This window comes from Chlamydomonas reinhardtii, chromosome 14 (assembly GCF_000002595.2).
Source record: "Chlamydomonas reinhardtii strain CC-503 cw92 mt+ chromosome 14, whole genome shotgun sequence".
Classification (NCBI taxonomy): Eukaryota; Viridiplantae; Chlorophyta; class Chlorophyceae; order Chlamydomonadales; family Chlamydomonadaceae; genus Chlamydomonas; species Chlamydomonas reinhardtii.
In genome coordinates, this window is record NC_057017.1 from 1355482 (window position 1) to 1370910 (window position 15429).

The 15429-nt window shown below is 61.8% G+C and overlaps 3 protein-coding genes across 3 annotated transcripts; all 3 read left to right on the forward strand.

Annotated features, from left to right (window-relative positions):
- The first annotated feature begins 17 nt into the window (after positions 1–17).
- CHLRE_14g617100v5 (uncharacterized protein) lies at positions 18–2125 on the forward strand. Its single transcript, XM_001689763.2, has 4 exons — positions 18–192; positions 386–466; positions 1028–1174; positions 1357–2125. Exons 1-4 carry the CDS (start codon positions 122–124, stop codon positions 1559–1561), a joined length of 504 nt encoding a protein of 167 aa, XP_001689815.1. The 5' UTR covers positions 18–121; the 3' UTR covers positions 1562–2125.
- Positions 2126–2297: 172 nt separating this feature from the next.
- On the forward strand, positions 2298–6849 carry CHLRE_14g617150v5 (uncharacterized protein). The gene is made up of 12 exons (XM_001689764.3): positions 2298–2441; positions 2515–2718; positions 2881–2947; positions 3094–3180; positions 3338–3431; positions 3679–3997; positions 4125–4289; positions 4478–4699; positions 4871–4972; positions 5174–5365; positions 5542–5709; positions 5909–6849. Exons 1-12 carry the CDS (start codon positions 2385–2387, stop codon positions 6083–6085), a joined length of 1854 nt encoding a protein of 617 aa, XP_001689816.2. The 5' UTR covers positions 2298–2384; the 3' UTR covers positions 6086–6849.
- A 48-nt stretch (positions 6850–6897) lies between these two features.
- On the forward strand, positions 6898–15376 carry CHLRE_14g617151v5 (uncharacterized protein). Its single transcript, XM_043070108.1, has 5 exons — positions 6898–7272; positions 7415–8994; positions 9146–9260; positions 9478–11833; positions 12102–15376. Exons 2-5 carry the CDS (start codon positions 7796–7798, stop codon positions 12710–12712), a joined length of 4281 nt encoding a protein of 1426 aa, XP_042916781.1. The 5' UTR covers positions 6898–7272; positions 7415–7795; the 3' UTR covers positions 12713–15376.
- Positions 15377–15429: the final 53 nt, after the last annotated feature.

Consider the following 15429-nt stretch of genomic DNA (forward strand, 5'->3'; position numbering starts at 1 on the left):
ACTCCTCCGACTCCGGATTCAAGAAATTTTCCCTGCGCTACATACGATATTATACACATACAGTAAATCCTCTTATCTGCCGTCATCCCCCAGTGGCCCAGCGAGGAGGCCAGCCAAAAAAATGCCGCGCTCGTCTCGCTACGCAGTTGTGGTGGACAACATCTCCTCCAACACGCCCGTTCGCGACATCGAGTGAGTGCAGCCGGGCTCAGGCGGCGATGCGCGCGGGGCCTCGCGCAGTAAAACCTCGGCTGCACAACCTGCGTGCGCTGCCCCTCGGACCCCGGTGTTTGGACTGAGTAGAAGGTGTCAGGGTGTCTAAACCGAGTTGAAGGTGTTAGAGCGAGACACTGCCAATTGCCAACTTGCTTCCTGCCCCCTGCAGGCGCGAGTTCGCCTTCTTTGGCCGCATCCGCGACTGCGTCAAGGATGGAAAGCACCGCCTGGCGCTGATTGAGTTCGAGAAGTGAGTTGGGCAGTCGGTGTGGTTGCCGCCAGCGAATCCGTCGCGAAGCTTCGGACGATTTGGGCGGCAAGCCCCAAAGCAGACACGTGCATGTTTACTTGTTTACTGAGCAGGCTAGGCAGCTGAGAGCCTAATGCGAACACGATGGGGGAACAATGGGTTGTGCGCGATAGGCCCCGCTGGGCCTTTATTGCGAGGCGGAGTCGGCTGACCGCTGACGTCACGGCCTCGTGCACTTGCTGCTCGGCCCGCTGCATAGACTCGTGCATTTCGACACCCCCCCTGCGTGTTGCACAATCACTGCCAAATGCGCAGCTGCGAGCCTGAGGCTCCTCCATGACCAAGCTCAGAGGCCTAAGCAAGTTTCTGAGCGTATGTCGCTAGGTCGGATCCCTTCATGCGTTGCAGCGGCTTGGCTCAGGGACTGGCACGGGCTCGCTTGAGGGTGGATGCATGACCTTGCAACCACCCCGAACTCATATCTGCTACTACCCTACTGCTGCTGCCTACGCCCTCAGTTCTGACCATCCCCGCTTCACTGGCCTCGCCTGCCCTTGACAGGTCCCAGGATGCCACTGCGGCCTGGCGCAAGATGGATGGGTTCCGCATGGACGGCCGGCAGTGGCGTGTGGAGTACGCCACGCGGGAGGACTTCCGGTTCTTCGGCTGGAAATGGTTTGAGCACTCGCCCTCGCCCCCGCGGTACCGGTGAGACCGTGGGTGTATACTTTGCCCCCAGGTTGTGAATGCACGGCAGCTACGTACATGCGGCGGGCTATGGCTGAGTTGATGCTTACGAGGTCAACGCTGCTATTCTGTGTTGATCCGACAGACCCGCGCCATTTGCATAGTGGTGTTTTACGAATTCTTGTAACTCCGCGCACGCGCAGGTCGCGCTCCCGCTCCCCGCGCCGCTCGCGCTCGCCGTCCCGGTCGCCTGTGCGCCGCTCCCGCTCGCCCGACACCCCTGGTGGTAACGATGGCCGGCCACGGAATGCATCCAAGTCGACCTCGCCGCCCCCGCGTCGTGAGGATGACCACGGCGCTGACGATGGTCGCCGTTCGCCGTCGCGTTCGCCACGCCGTTATGACTAATGTGGTAATGGAACGTCACTGGCGCTTTAGCGGCATTCAGAGGATAAGATGCAGATTGTGCCCGAGCCGCTTGCTGCGGAGAGGAGAGAGTCCATTGATGACGTAATTGAGCGGCGTTGCATAACAGACGTGCACATTGAAGCGTCTGAGCACGGAGTTTTCGACGATGCAGGGTCGCACGCCACGCAGGAGGCATGCCCGTAATGCAGCATTCACCGCACAGGGAGACAGTGAAAGGGCCATGTGCATTTCTAAGCTGAGGTTGTACTATACGGGGGGTAATCATGGAATCAAGCGTGGCCACGTAAAATTGTCAAGAACTGAGCACATCATGTAGGGACGCATGGGAGGCGCTGACGCGCAGAATCGACCTCCGTTTTGACTGGTGTTGGACTGGGGTACGGTCGTGGGGCACGGTATACTTGCGGATGTTAACCGCACTGGGACCATATGGCTGGCATAAACAGATTCGGGGAGAGAGGGAAGCCCGGGAGAGAGGTCGATTGGCACCCGTCGTGCCGGGAAATGTGCCGATGCGTGGCACGCATGTAACGCATAATGTTTATAAGGTGCCACAGATTATAAAACAATGAACAGCACTCGGGTGTGGCCTCAATCATGCCGGTGATGCCAGGGCCATTGTTGAAGCTGCAACGGCGCCCTGGAGCTGGCTGAGGGGGAGGGGGAGCATCACCCCCGCACAAACAGATTACAGAGTCCCGTTCCAAAGACTCAGTGGAAGTCATTTAGTCTGCGAACATGGATAATAGCGAAACTTGTTGTTCCTAGAACGAATGTGAGCTCCACTGCTTACTTTCTCAACATGAAGCGGAAAACTGGGACGAGCCCGCTGCTTCTTGAGAGGCTCTGCTACTTAGCAGTGAGTTGGATACGTATTGCCCAATGAAAATGACGGATGGAAGCGCGACAGCTGAGACTGTCCCTGCTTGCAGCTTATCGCGGCGCTTCAGTGGAACGTGCTCCGGGAAGGGTACACATTTGCGAAGCAGCTATCCGCCCATATACTGCTTCGAAACGTGCGAGCTGGGGGCCCTCTCGGACCGAACGACCTGTCCGACCATCAATGGCGCTCCTTTCGCGAGTCGCTGCCCCTGGTCGCGGCCGCAATGGCCGGCTATGTGGCAGTCTCATGGATGGTGAGTGGTGATACAAGCTTGAAATGTTGTCTGCGACCGTTCGCGGCAAGGGGCCCTCCTCAGGAGTGGTGTGGGTTCGGCGCATGGTAGGTGGGCACGGTTTGTCGCCACGGTTTTCCACCACGGAACGGTTGACCACTCCTCTCCCTCATCGTTACACAGGCACGTTTATTAATGCTACCTCGCACGAGGCAGACCTTCATGGTTGCGGTGTCGTTTCTTTTCCTGTGTAAGTTCAGGCGCTTGCTCAAATCATGACGTACTCATGAGATACAGTGATACGCCGCAGCATCATTCCAGTTGCCCGTTCCTCTGTCTCCTCCTAACAAAGCTGCCATTCCCTCTCTCATCCTGCCTAATCTTTCTTTTCATAAGTCGTACTGCATGGCGTGTGCGCGATCTACGTACTGGCGCTCGTGGTGGGAGCGTACGGCCTCAGCCTGCGCCTTGCAGGCGCTCCAGGCAAGCCCAATGGGTGGGCTCTTGGCTGTCCCGGAAAGCACCGCCACGGCAGGAGGTTTTGGTGCGCGCAGCTCGTTGGCTCCTCTATACTACCGTAGCTGTACCAACCAATGCAAGCATATGGACGTATGGTATGATCTGGCGCTTTCCCTCGCAGGCACCCGCTACGGTCTTCTGGTGGTCTGGGCGTACTGCTGCGGCTCCCTGCTTCTGGCGCGGCTGTGGGAGGGACTGCCCTTCGCGTGGCTCAGGTGCGAGCAGACGGCGGTTGCAGCTGATGCCTGTTCAGGTAGCTCAATGGCCGCTAGCGTGTTGTTAGGAAAGGCAAGCGTATACAAGCAATGGTCCAGCTGGCGCATTGTGGATGGTTGAGGAAGCTGAAATTGAGGCGCCTTGCCAAGTTTGCATCATGACAGCGAGGCGGTCTAACTGCTACCGGTAACGTGGAGCTTTGCACAACGTGCCCGCCTGCATCCGGACCCGCCCATCCGCTCGCAGCCCCGGGCTGGCGTTCCTGGACACCCATCGCGGCATGCTGCGCTGGCACATCCACTACAACCTCATGATCCTACGGCTCATTTCCTTTGCATCGGACCTGGCATGGGCACGAAACGCACGGCGAGCCACGCCTGGAGGCCGCGGTCCGTTGCAACCGGCGCAGGCCCCTGTGCCAGCAGCGCTGACAGCGGTTCGTGCCGGCGAGGACAGCAGCGGCAGTGGGTTAACGGCGAGCGGTGGCAGTGAAGGCGAATCTAATAGCGGCGGCAGCTTGGCGGCGGTACCTTCCAGTATCGGGAGCTTGGACCAGGAAATTAAGGTGCGTGCGGGCCTTATAGGCCATCGCCTGCTCGGCTCCTCCACGCAGCCTGCCGCATTTTCAGTCTTTGAAAGTCCAAGTTGTCTTTCCCATACCAGTGCACTTCTGACTCTGTGTGCCTCAACAGGCCCGCGTGGAGGAGCCGCTGCCGCTGTGCCAGTACAGCCTGGCCGGCCTGCTGGAGTACTGCCTGTACCCGCCGCTGTACATCGCCGGCCCCATCATGTCGTACAACTGCTTCGCGTCGCAGCGCGCGCCCGGAGGCGCGGTACGGCACCTGGGCCGCCGGCAGGTGCGGCGGCGGCGGCGGTGGCGGCAGCGGGGCGGCTGCTGGTTGGGGCTACCTTACTGGGCATGGCAAAGCGCTCGGAAATCGTCGCAGGTTACAGCAGTATGCCTTGCGTGTGGAGTTCTTGATGAGGTATTAGCCTCACGCCTGACACCTGCTCTCTACCCGCATGGCGTGCATGCTGCTCACAGCTGCTGCTGTATGCAGCACGCGCGGCGCTGGTGCTGCTGTGCCTGGAGGCCGTGACTCACGCCCTGCCGTACAACGCCATCGCACGCGACCGAGCTCTGGACAAGCTGGCTGCGCGGTGGGCGGGCGACCCGGCGGGCGCTGCGGCGGCGGGGCTGCCGCGGCCTCGGCCGCTGCACTACTCTATCACAGGCTACTGGGTGCTTGTGTTCATGTGGCTGAAGGTGGGTGCGCGACGCCGGCAGTGGGGCAGCAAGGGAGACGCGAGCGGCATCGCAGAACGCCAAAGCGGCGATGGGTAGGCGTTCAGCTGTGCTGACTGAGCGCACTCATTCCGCGCTGCCACCGTCCTGCATCGAGTAACAGAGGCATGCCCTGCGCTCGCGCTCGCGCAGTTCACATTCATATGGCGCTTCTTCCGGCTGGCAGCGCTGGCAGATGGTGTGGCCCCGCCAGAGAACATGACGCGTTGCGTGTGCGACAACTACGACGTGGAGGTGCGGGCGGAAACTTGTAACCTCGCTTTCATTGCGCTTTTGTTTCTTTGCGTAGACGTATCTTGCATCAAGGGCTTTTGCGCTAGGGCAGAGTCAGGCAAGCTTGGCCATTTGCAGTAATGTAGCTGTCACCCTGTTTGCTGCAGTCTTCCCACCCGCTGACACGTCTCAATCACCACCCCTCCATCCCCGTTGTCCCAGGGTTTCTGGCGCAACTGGCACGCGTCGTACAACCGGTGGCTGGTGCGGTACATGTACGTACCGCTGGGCGGCAGCGCCTGGCGGGCGGCCAACGTGTGGGTAATCTTCACATTCGTGGCGCTGTGGCACGACCTGGAATGGCGCCTGCTGGGCTGGGCGTGGATGATGGCAGCGGCCATAGCGCCCGAGATGGTGAGTGTTCATTCGTGGTCTTGGGCGCCCGGCAGCGTGCGTGCGCGCTTCCTTGGCGCTCAGGCCGCGGCGCACCTGCATCCGCAACTGCTTCTGCATCCAAATTTACAAACACCAATACGGTAATACGTGACCACGCGCACGTGCGCAAATGGCGCACACGGCACATGCGGCAGGCTGTCAAGGCGCTGGGCCGCAGCAAGTTGCTGCGGCGCTGGCATGGCACGGCAGCGCTGCGACACGCCTGCGCCGCCGCCGCCGCCATCAACATCCTCATGCTCATGTCCGCCAACCTCGTGGGCTTCGTGACGGGGCTGGACGGCATCGGACCGCTCGCAAGACAGGTGCGCAGCTGAATCACAGCAGTGCTTGGTGAAGCATCGTATGCCTGCGCATTGGGCCCACCAATCATAGCTTGGTCCGGTGGGGATTCCGCCATTTCGGGCTGTACTGTAAGGCCTTCGTGCAGTCCAACGACCAATCTGACACCAAAGTAAGCCACCATGCAGCTCATCATGAAAGGTGTCCGTTGCCGCGCTGCAGGTTCTCGCCCAGCCGCGGTTTCTGGCAGTGGTGCTGTTGGCGTTATTCTCGGCAGCTCAGCTCATGTTCTGGAAGCGTGAGTGTGAAGCGAGAGGCCGGGAGCGAGCGGTAGCAGCGGCATCCGCCGCTGCCATGGAAGCGACCGGGCTGCCCAGCAGGGCATCCAATCGGCCGTGATGGCGACGGGGCGATCGTTACGCTTGCTATTCCGAATAGGGGCAGACGTCTGGGTTGCGGCCCTGATTTTGACCGTTTCTGGTGCTTAGCGCCCGCTGTGTCTGCTAGCAGGCCTGTTACAAACCGCTTGTATGAGCATGATGGGTCTCAGCAAGCCAAGTGGGCTGTGGACAGTTTTGAATTGAGGTGCGCGCAGATGGAGCAAGTTGGTGGCGGATGCAAGGGGTGTGGGTGGGGGGGGGCTGCCCGGCAACCTGCTGCCAATAGCCAGACAGCTGTTGGCGCGTGGCTGCTAGCAACAAGTAAAGGGTCATGCGTGCCGTGCTATCAATTCTAGTATCAACGTGACCCCGGGCGTTTTGTGTGACTAACACGCCGGGCGGAATGTAACGCATCAACTGGGGGCGCCCGTAACTGGGGGCGCCCGTTTTGCACACGGAACGTTGACCAGGAGGTCATGGGTACTTTAATCCAACTGGGAACTCCTTTTGCTCCTGCACGAAGCAGTGAAGCACTTTGCGGCGTCTTTGCAGCGTGCCGCACAGCAGATCCTGCATCGATAGTACATTAGTACAACAAGCAGTGTGGGACGTGTGGGGGACCCCCGTGGGAGACCCCTCCCTGTCGGACGAGCGGTTTGCCCACGCTTTCCCGTGGCGTTTTTGAGATTCCAAGGCCCCATCACCTGAACATTGGCGAGTGCCAAAACTGCCTAACGCCGATGTTGTCGAGATGAAGCGACTCGAAAAGGCCACTATCAGCTAATTGACTCATTCGCTGTGTTTTGCTTCCAGTGTGTTATTGTGTTCTAATCTGAAGCACATTGCTGGCTTCGGACGTATCAATTCATACCGAAACTGGTGCGGCGGACTCCGCCGTCTGCGTGTTTGGCGGTGAGTTCTTGAATGATCGAGATTAAGTTAGGACTTGCCTATTATCGGGAGCTTGCAGAAAACGCGAGGGGCTGGTAGCGTCTTGTGGGAGATTTTGTCAGTCAACATATGCATACAGCAGCGTCTTGGATATGATTTGTATCGGAGGCTTAAGTGTGCCGTATAGACGTCTTCTCAGCTGCTGCGAGCTCAGGCGCTGCGTGTGGGGACGGTTGGGCTGGCCTCGCCTCTGAGGGCCACAGCGGCACCTGCAATGTTTATCCATACATAGCTTATAAAGTTAGAAGGCAGCAGGTGCGTTAGATGTTCTTGGGGTCCTGTGCTTGAATCCTGAGCAGCCCCAAGCCCGTCAAGACACAGTTTGGTCTGAGTATGCAATTTTATTGCATCTTTGGTGGTTGCCGGTAACTCTTGCACCCTCTCCGTGTTTAAACAGGGCGCCGCGGCGGTTCGCGCATTTGCCGCCTTGTATCCAGAGGCCAGCCGGATGCTAGCCTGGCCTGCGTAGCCAAAGCTGGAGTGATATAGTGCGAGCTGGTAGGTCTCGCGCATCTGCTGGGCGGTGCCGCGTGCCGACCTGCGCGTGGTCATAGCACCGGCGTGTCAGAGGATACTGCGGCGGCTGGAGCCAGGAAGCCCACTTGACGCCTGTCAACGGACGGAACTGAGGAGCTAAGCGGGAACTCGTGAGCTTACTAGCTCACGAAGGCCTGCGGGCTGTGCCGGGAGGCGGCGTGTGGCGCACGTGCGACTTCGTGCAGCAGGGACGGAGAACGCAAGCAAGCTGTAGACGGTGAACGAGCCTGCTGGAGCCGCCATGCGGCCAGACGGCCCCTTGGGGGGCTGTCGGCCTGAGGAGGAAGCCGTGGGAGAAATAGTGGCCGGCATGACTGGCGAAGATGACCGGTTGTCGCCACATGTGCCGCTGCGGATTTCCAAGAGCCGCCGCAATGCCACCGCGCTCTACGCGCCGTCGCTTGATGCGCCAGACCCTTCGGAAGCCGCCGCAGCAGCAGCAGCGGTGGCGGCAATGCCTTCCGCCACACCGACAGGCCCTTTTGACCCGGCGTCTGCCGCGCTCAAGCCCCGGCGGAACGCTTACGCCATGTACAGCACGGACGGTGCGCAAATGAGCGGTGGCAGCAGCGGCGGCAGCGGCGAGACTGCGGCGGTGGCGGTGACAGTGCTTGCTGGCGGCAGCGGGGCGCAGGGTGGTGAAGACAGCCGGAAAGGATCCAGGTCGGCGCCGCTTCTGCAGATGGCGGCCGCTGTGCTGGGCGGAGGCACTGTCGCAGATGGTGTAGAAGGTGCAAGCGGCGCAGCAGGCAATGGCGGGTATGCAGCTGCCGCCGGCGGTGCTGGTGCGCACCTGAGGTCTCAGCAGGGCACTGCTGCAAGCACCATGCAGCCGCGGCTGCTGCCAGCTCGGATGCACTCGCACGATGCCGCAGCGCGCCTGGTGGCGGGCCTGCAGCCTCCAGGCACAGCGGCTGCAGAGAGTGCGGCTGCCGGGCAGCACCAGACGGCAGCAGGGGCAGGGGCGGGAGCAGGAGCGGTGCCTGGAGCCGGGGCTGCGGCTGTTGGTGCCTTGGCCGGTGGCAGCGGCATTGGTCGCGGAGAGGCCAGCGCAGGAGCATCTTCTGGGGCCCATGCCGAGGCGGCTGCGCCGTGGGGCCGGCGGGCGGGCTCCGCGCCCTCCTGGCATGACGAGGACGACGCGACGGCGGCAGCCGCGCTTAACGACGACCAGGAGGCGCTGACTAGGGCGGCGACGTCGGGCATGGACTATGCTGCAGATGACCTCGCCGCCTCGGCACCACTGCTGATGGAGGGCGGCGTGCCGCTCACGCTCCCGCCGCCCGTGAGCGTGCAGGTTTCCAGCCGCAGTCGAAAGACGGTGGACAACAGCGGCAAGGGCAAACTGACCCTGGGCGTGGTGGGCGTGTTCCACCCGCAGCTGTACATGAAGGGCGGTGACTGCATCGAGGTCAACGGCAAGATGATCAGCAGGGGCAGGTGCGAGCGCGCGGGCGTTGATTGCATATATAAATGAGTGCATGGCTGGTTAACGCCAGCAGCAACGCAATATGGTGTACTCGTCGCTTGGCATGTTTTGGCGCGGGTGTAACTGTTCAACTGCCGTCGCCAATTGCATGATCGCATGCAGGTTTGAGAAGCTGGCTGGCACCGCCACCGCCAAGTGGCATGTGAGCATCAAGGTGCTCCCCTCAGGCACCACCATCGGCAAGTGGCTGCAGCAGCACGGACTGCCGGTGCTGCAGGTAGGTGCAGGCCGTAGCGAGCTCCTGAAGTACTGCCCACACATTCACATTCCATGCATAGTAGCGATAGGCACGGTGTCTTCTGCAGCTCAGACGACGTCCCGCAGCGTTGTTTGCTTAGATAGAGCGGGGCGTGCTTCAATGACCTCTTGGCTCCCCCAGTGCCGCAGCCTTTGGTTGTGCAGACGAACGCTCCCTTCGCACGCAATGCATGCAGGGCCGGCCGCGCAAGCGCCGCGCCGCGTCGCCGCTTCATGACGAGGACACGGACGAGCCTGATGAGGACATGCCCGATGACGACGCCTCCGGCGATGACGAAGACAACAACAACGGCAGCAATCGCTCATCACGGCGGGCTTCGCGCCGGGACCACGGCCTCGCTGTCGCCGCCACTGGGGCTGTTGGCGGCGGCGCCGCGGCTGTAGCCGCCGGCGGGCTCAGCCGCCTCCCTAACGCCGGCAGCATCCAGCCTCTGCTGCCGGTGGCGGGCGGCATTGGGCAAGGCGGCACGATGGCGCTCTTGCCTGCGGGCGCGGCGACAAGCCCGCGCGCGAAGATGCAGCAGACGCAGCTGCAAGGTGGTGGCGGCGGCAGCAACACGTCGCTCCCCAGGCTCTCTGCGCCAGGCGTCAGCGGTGGCGGGAGTGGCACGTTTGCCCGACGCAGCGGCGACCCGCGCCTCGGCACCACCAGCGCGGCGGTTGGCACTGTGAGCAGTAGCCATGGATTTCTGGAGCTGCGGCAGGGGCAGGGGCAGGCGCCGCAGCAGGCAGACGGACTCTTGTCGTCTGCGCTCGCTGCGGGGGGTGGTCAGTTTGGCGGCCACGGCGCGGACGATGGCGGCGATGACGACGTACTGATGTCACTGCTAGACACTGCGGGCATGATGGGAGACGACGTGCTGCCTCCTCCACAGAGCGGTGATTTGCTGGTCTCGGCTGCAAGCCAGCTTGCCTTGGGAACCGGATTTGTGGGCGGCGCAGCAGCAGGCTATCAACCGCACCAGCAGCTGCAGCTGCACTCGGTTCCACAGCAGGACGCGCCGACGCAGCTGCGAGTGCTTGCAGGCCTCCGCGCTGGTAGCGCGCTTCCTGCGCACCAACAACAGCAGCAACCGCCATTCCCCCGGCAGCCCTTCCACAGCAGTGGCCCCATGCTGCACCCGCTGCTGCGCGCAGAGACAGGGGCTGCTGGCGGTCATGGCGCTGGCATCGGCAACAGCGGGTTGAGGTCCTATGACGCCCAGGCTGCTAGGCTTGACGCGTCGTCGTCTGATTTTGCGGCAGGACTCTCCGGAACAGGCTTCACTTTGGGCAGCAACCAGGGCAGCGGGGCACAGCAGCCGTGGGCGTTTCCTGCGCCCGGCCATCCCATGAGTGCGGACAACGCCAGGGCCCTCCTGCTGCATCAGCAACAACTGCAGCAGCCACGGCAGCAGCAACAACAGCAGCAGCAGCAACAACAGCAGCAGCAGCTGCCAGCGCTGAGCGGCCTCACTCTGCAACACCAACAAAACCTGGGGCTGCAAGGCCGGTCCAGTGGCGGCTTCGCGCCGCTGCAGCACACGCGCAGCAGCCCTGCAGTTTCGCTTGTCGCCGGCGTAGGCTCGCCCGCTGTGCCGCAGCAACAGCAGCAGCAACAGCAGCAGCATAGGTACCTGCAGCCGGCGGGGGCCACGGGCGGCGGCGCCGCAGGCGGCGGCGGTGGTGCGTATGACACCGCAGTGGCCGTAGCTACCACCAGCCTACCTGCTTCCGGGTCCACGCGATCGTGGGGACAGCTGGGAGCGGCAAGCTTTGAAACCATGATGGCTGGGGGTGGTCTGGGTGGCAGCAGCAGCAACAACAATGGCGGCGGCGCGGGGCTCAGCGGCGGCACTGCCGCGCAAGGATACGTCGGCGGCGGCGCCAGTGCCGGTGGGGCGGCGGCCGCCTCTGGCGCTGCTGCCGGTGCAAGCATCTTTGGCGGCTCTGCCGTCGGCTGGGGCCGCGCCGGCGGCGCAGCGGGCGCAGGCGGTACTGCGGCAGGCATCAGTGGCATGTTTGGCTTTGCAGACGGCGGCAGCGCCGCCACCAGCGGCGCCGGAACCGCGGGGCGTGCGCTGGCGTGCGGTAGCACATACACATTTGCAACCGGCGGCCTGACCAGCACCACCACAATTGGGGGCTACTCGGATGATGCCTTCAACCGGCGCAGCAGCATCCTTAGTAATACGCTGCTGGAGTTCCCTAGCCCGCCGCCGCCGCTGGGCATGCATGATGTGGAGATGCTGACTGCGGTGGCCCAGCGGTTCACGGTTGCAGCAGGGAGCGGCGGCAGCATGTCGTCTGAAATGAACGCGGCAGCTGCTGGCGGTGGTGCGAGTGGTGCCGGCGCGACCACGTGGCAGCAGCAGCAGCAACAGCAGCAACAGCAGCAGCAGTTGGCGTCGGCGGCCCACGCCAGCGGCCTGCTGGGTGTTGTCGGTGCAGGCAGTAATGGTGGCGGCGGCCGGGCGTATCAAGGCGGCGCGGGGGTGCAGACGGCGCGGTCGCACCAGCTGTTGCACGCATCTGCGTCAGGCGGCTACTCAGGTAGGCGGGCGGGCTGGGTGGTGCGTGTTGGCTGGGGTTTGGCACGGCGAGACCACAGCCGGGGTCCAGCTACGGAGCGTACGGCGGGCGGGGTTGGTACAGCATTCGCGTCATCGCGTGGCAGGGGTAAAGTCTGGTCCCTGCCTAATGTGACTGCTCAGCACGATGGGACACATTGACATTCGGGCTGGCGCCAAGCTGCTCTTCTCTCCTCTTACACACCGACCTTATGTCTGCTGTTGCCGCTGCATGCATGCATGCTCTGCAGGCGGTGTGTCGGGGTTTGGCGGCGGTGGCACGGCGAGCGGGCCGCTGCCGCCGTCCCTACTGATGGGTGGCGCTGCACCTCAGTACGGCGACGTCCAGCAGCAGCTGTTTCACAACGACCTTCCACGTCCTGCAAAGGGCCGGCGTCTGGGTGATTTCTTTGATGCTGCTGATTCCGGCCTGGGTCTGGGGCTGGGGCCTGGTGCAGCTGGCGCCGCCGCCGCGGCTCCTGCGTTCGGCGGCAGCGGCGGCTTGACTCTTGCCGGTTCGAGCACCCTCAGCCAGGTACAGCTTCAGCAGCTGCAGATGCAAATGCAGTTTCAGCAGCTGCAACCGGCCCAGCAGGTGACGACGAAGCGGGAGTCCAGCTCTGCGGCGGTGACAGTGGGCAGCGGCGGCAATGAGGGCAGCGGCGGTGGCTATGGCAAGCAGCAGTCATTCGCCGCGATGCGTTCGCTTGAGGAGCGGGCGGCTGCGCTGATGCGGCCTCGGGCGCCGCAGGCAGCAGGCATGCCGACCGCCGCTGCGGGCTTAACGGATGCCTCGTACCAGTGGGAGCAGGGGATGGGGCAGCCACGGCAGCACTACGGCGGGCAGCAAGAGCCAGAGTAGACGCTGTTTAGGTCAGCGGTACTCGTTGATTGAGAGTACTTTGCCCTCTGTGGTTGAAGTTAGCTGCGCGCAAAGCTGTGTTTTGTAGCTGTCTGTGGCGTTCAGTACGCTTCATCAGCTGTTCGCATCATACCTGCCGTTTCGGCCATAATGTGCTTCCGGTAGCTTTCTCCGAGGCTACTTCTTACGTACGGACTATGCAACTGGTCGCCTTCAGCACGCACATTCCCCCGCACCTTTTGGTATCCTTGTGCTTCATCGTAGTCACACACAACAAACGAGGCCACCATTCAGTGCTGCCGCACCTAGCATACGCGCCGCAAAACGTACGGGTCTCGCGGATGCTGCACTGGGCAACACTGATTACCGGTCAACTACCGGTCGGCATTGCTTGTCGCCGCATCATTGCGTAGGTCATGGGACTGTTTCGTGTTGTGTGGGTTAAAACCTGTGTACGGCAGAATTTGATGAGGCACGACGCCTTATACATTTGGCCAGATGTGCCGCGTGCGTGGGGTACCTGAGCTGTGGGAGTGGGTAACAGCCTGGTATAATCCGAGGGCGTCTGGTAATTACCAGGTAGGCTTCCAGCACCCCTGCTCTCAGCGCATGTCAAGGGCCTTCCCTTGCGCGTAGTACTACGTGTCTTGACTGAGGTTCGGCATTCGTAAGGCACATTGCAAACTGGATGCAAGAAGGCTGCCGTGCATAGCCAAACAGCGGAACACTGGAAAGCTGGCTTAACCCAAGCCCTATTCGCGTTGACGGTATGAGGCCAAAGGTTTGCCACAATAGCCGCATGCAGTTGCTTGCGGGACGTAGCTGGGGCCGATCGCTACAAGCACCGCGCACCTCGGTGGCCTAACTACTCTCGAGAACTGCATAATCCCACTTTGATATTATTAGGAATCTTGGTCGCAAGTGACCCTCGAGTGTAGACGTGGCGCCGGCTTCTGACTAGGCTGCGGGCATCAATTTGCTTATAGAACTTGGGAAGCTTTTGGTGTCTGGTGGCTTTGGCACGGCGCAGCGAGGCAGCATGCGATGGAGGCCCCATACTTCAGGATCAGGTCTGGTGATGCGGTATGGGGGTAGCTCGGAGTAGCGGGCAAAGATGTCAGGCAGCGGCGATGCTTGATTATGGTAGGTGCTTGGCGGCAAGCTACAGAATGTGACGGCGGGCCTGTTCGGCATAGTATATCCGGCACTCGATCGGCACGCACAAGTGCCCCTGGCTAGTGCATGACCGGTGCGCGCCGGCGCGTGCACCAGCACTTGGCTCAGGTCTAGCTTTGGAGGCGTTCAATTAATTTATAGGAAGCCGGCTGGCTGGCTCTCGCGGGGCGTAACACAATGAGGCACGCGAAAGGTCTTGGTTGGGGTTTACCTACCACACATTGCCGTGAAGGTTGCTCGGCAGCGTACGGGCACTCAGCTCGGTAGCGTACGGGCGCGGGCTAGGTGCCCGATGCTGGGTATACGTATGTACCGTATACGGATGGGGGGTCCTCTTAACCCAGGCCGCTTTTGTTTGTTTAGCCCACACGACCAAGACTGCTGCCCGCCAACACATGCGTCTGAAACAAGTACACCTGGGCCGCAAGCAACACGCGCATTGCTGATGAATGCCGTTATGATATCGGTTGCAGTTTAGATTGATATGCTCATCATGGTTGGTAAGCAGTGGGCGGGTACGGCTTTGGCTTGCAGAATGTATGTGTGCATGGGCTAATTGAATGTTGGTTTGTACGCAAGGTATTGCTGGCAGCCGCGCCAGCCCCTGCTGGTTTGGCGGCAGCAGGCGTACGAGGTCGGCAACACGTAATGCACCACCAGCGCCAATGCAGGCAGCAGCTAGCGTTGGGCAGGCGCAACAATGCAAGGTGTGTGTATAAGTCCATGCGTGCATGCGCTTGGTGTGTGCCTCGGGTTGCTTGCGGGGTGTGCGCGTGTTGTGTTTGCTACTTGTGTTGCTTGGTAGGAGGTACGCGAGGCCGGGTGCCGGTGCTTCCTTCGGTGTGTCATTTTACTCGGTATGGTATGGCACATCAAGGCGCCCGCGCCCGCGCCCACGCCGCGTAATGCTTAGGATGCGGAGGCCCACGACCAAAGCGGGCTGGACTACGTTGGATGATGGATGGAGCGCCGGGGTGCGCAAACAAGAAGTAAGGGTGGCAAGGAGGAACCACTAATGTGTATGTTGTAACGGGGCCGTTGAGGCGTCCATAATAAGCATAATACGTACGGGAGAGTTGTGTGGAGCTTCAATTGTGGTTTGGTGCAGCTGCGAGCAGGGAAGCAATACCATGCAGCGGGCACGAAGTGGGCGTCGCACCTGAAGAAATGAATAATGCGGGCGGCGGGGCGGGGCGCACGTGCGTTGACTGACCCCCTGCGCCACATGCGCCGCGGTGGCTGCGGCGTGCCGGCTGTGTCTACGCATCCGCTGGGTGGCACTGGAACCAGGAGTGTGGGCTTGGGGGCGGTCCGGTGGTGTCACTGTTGCTGGCGGTGCTGGCCCTAGGCAGCGTAGTGACGCACGTCCGGCCGCAGCAGGTAGCGCGTGGCAGCAAGTAGAGAGGCAAGCAGGCGGCGGAATCGCAGGGCTTGCTTTGTTTGAGCGATAATGCGCTGCGTTTCAGGCACGTGTAACCTTGGCCTTTCGGACGAGAAGAGGGGACAGCCCGAGAGAGAGCAAGACGAAAGCATGACCGATG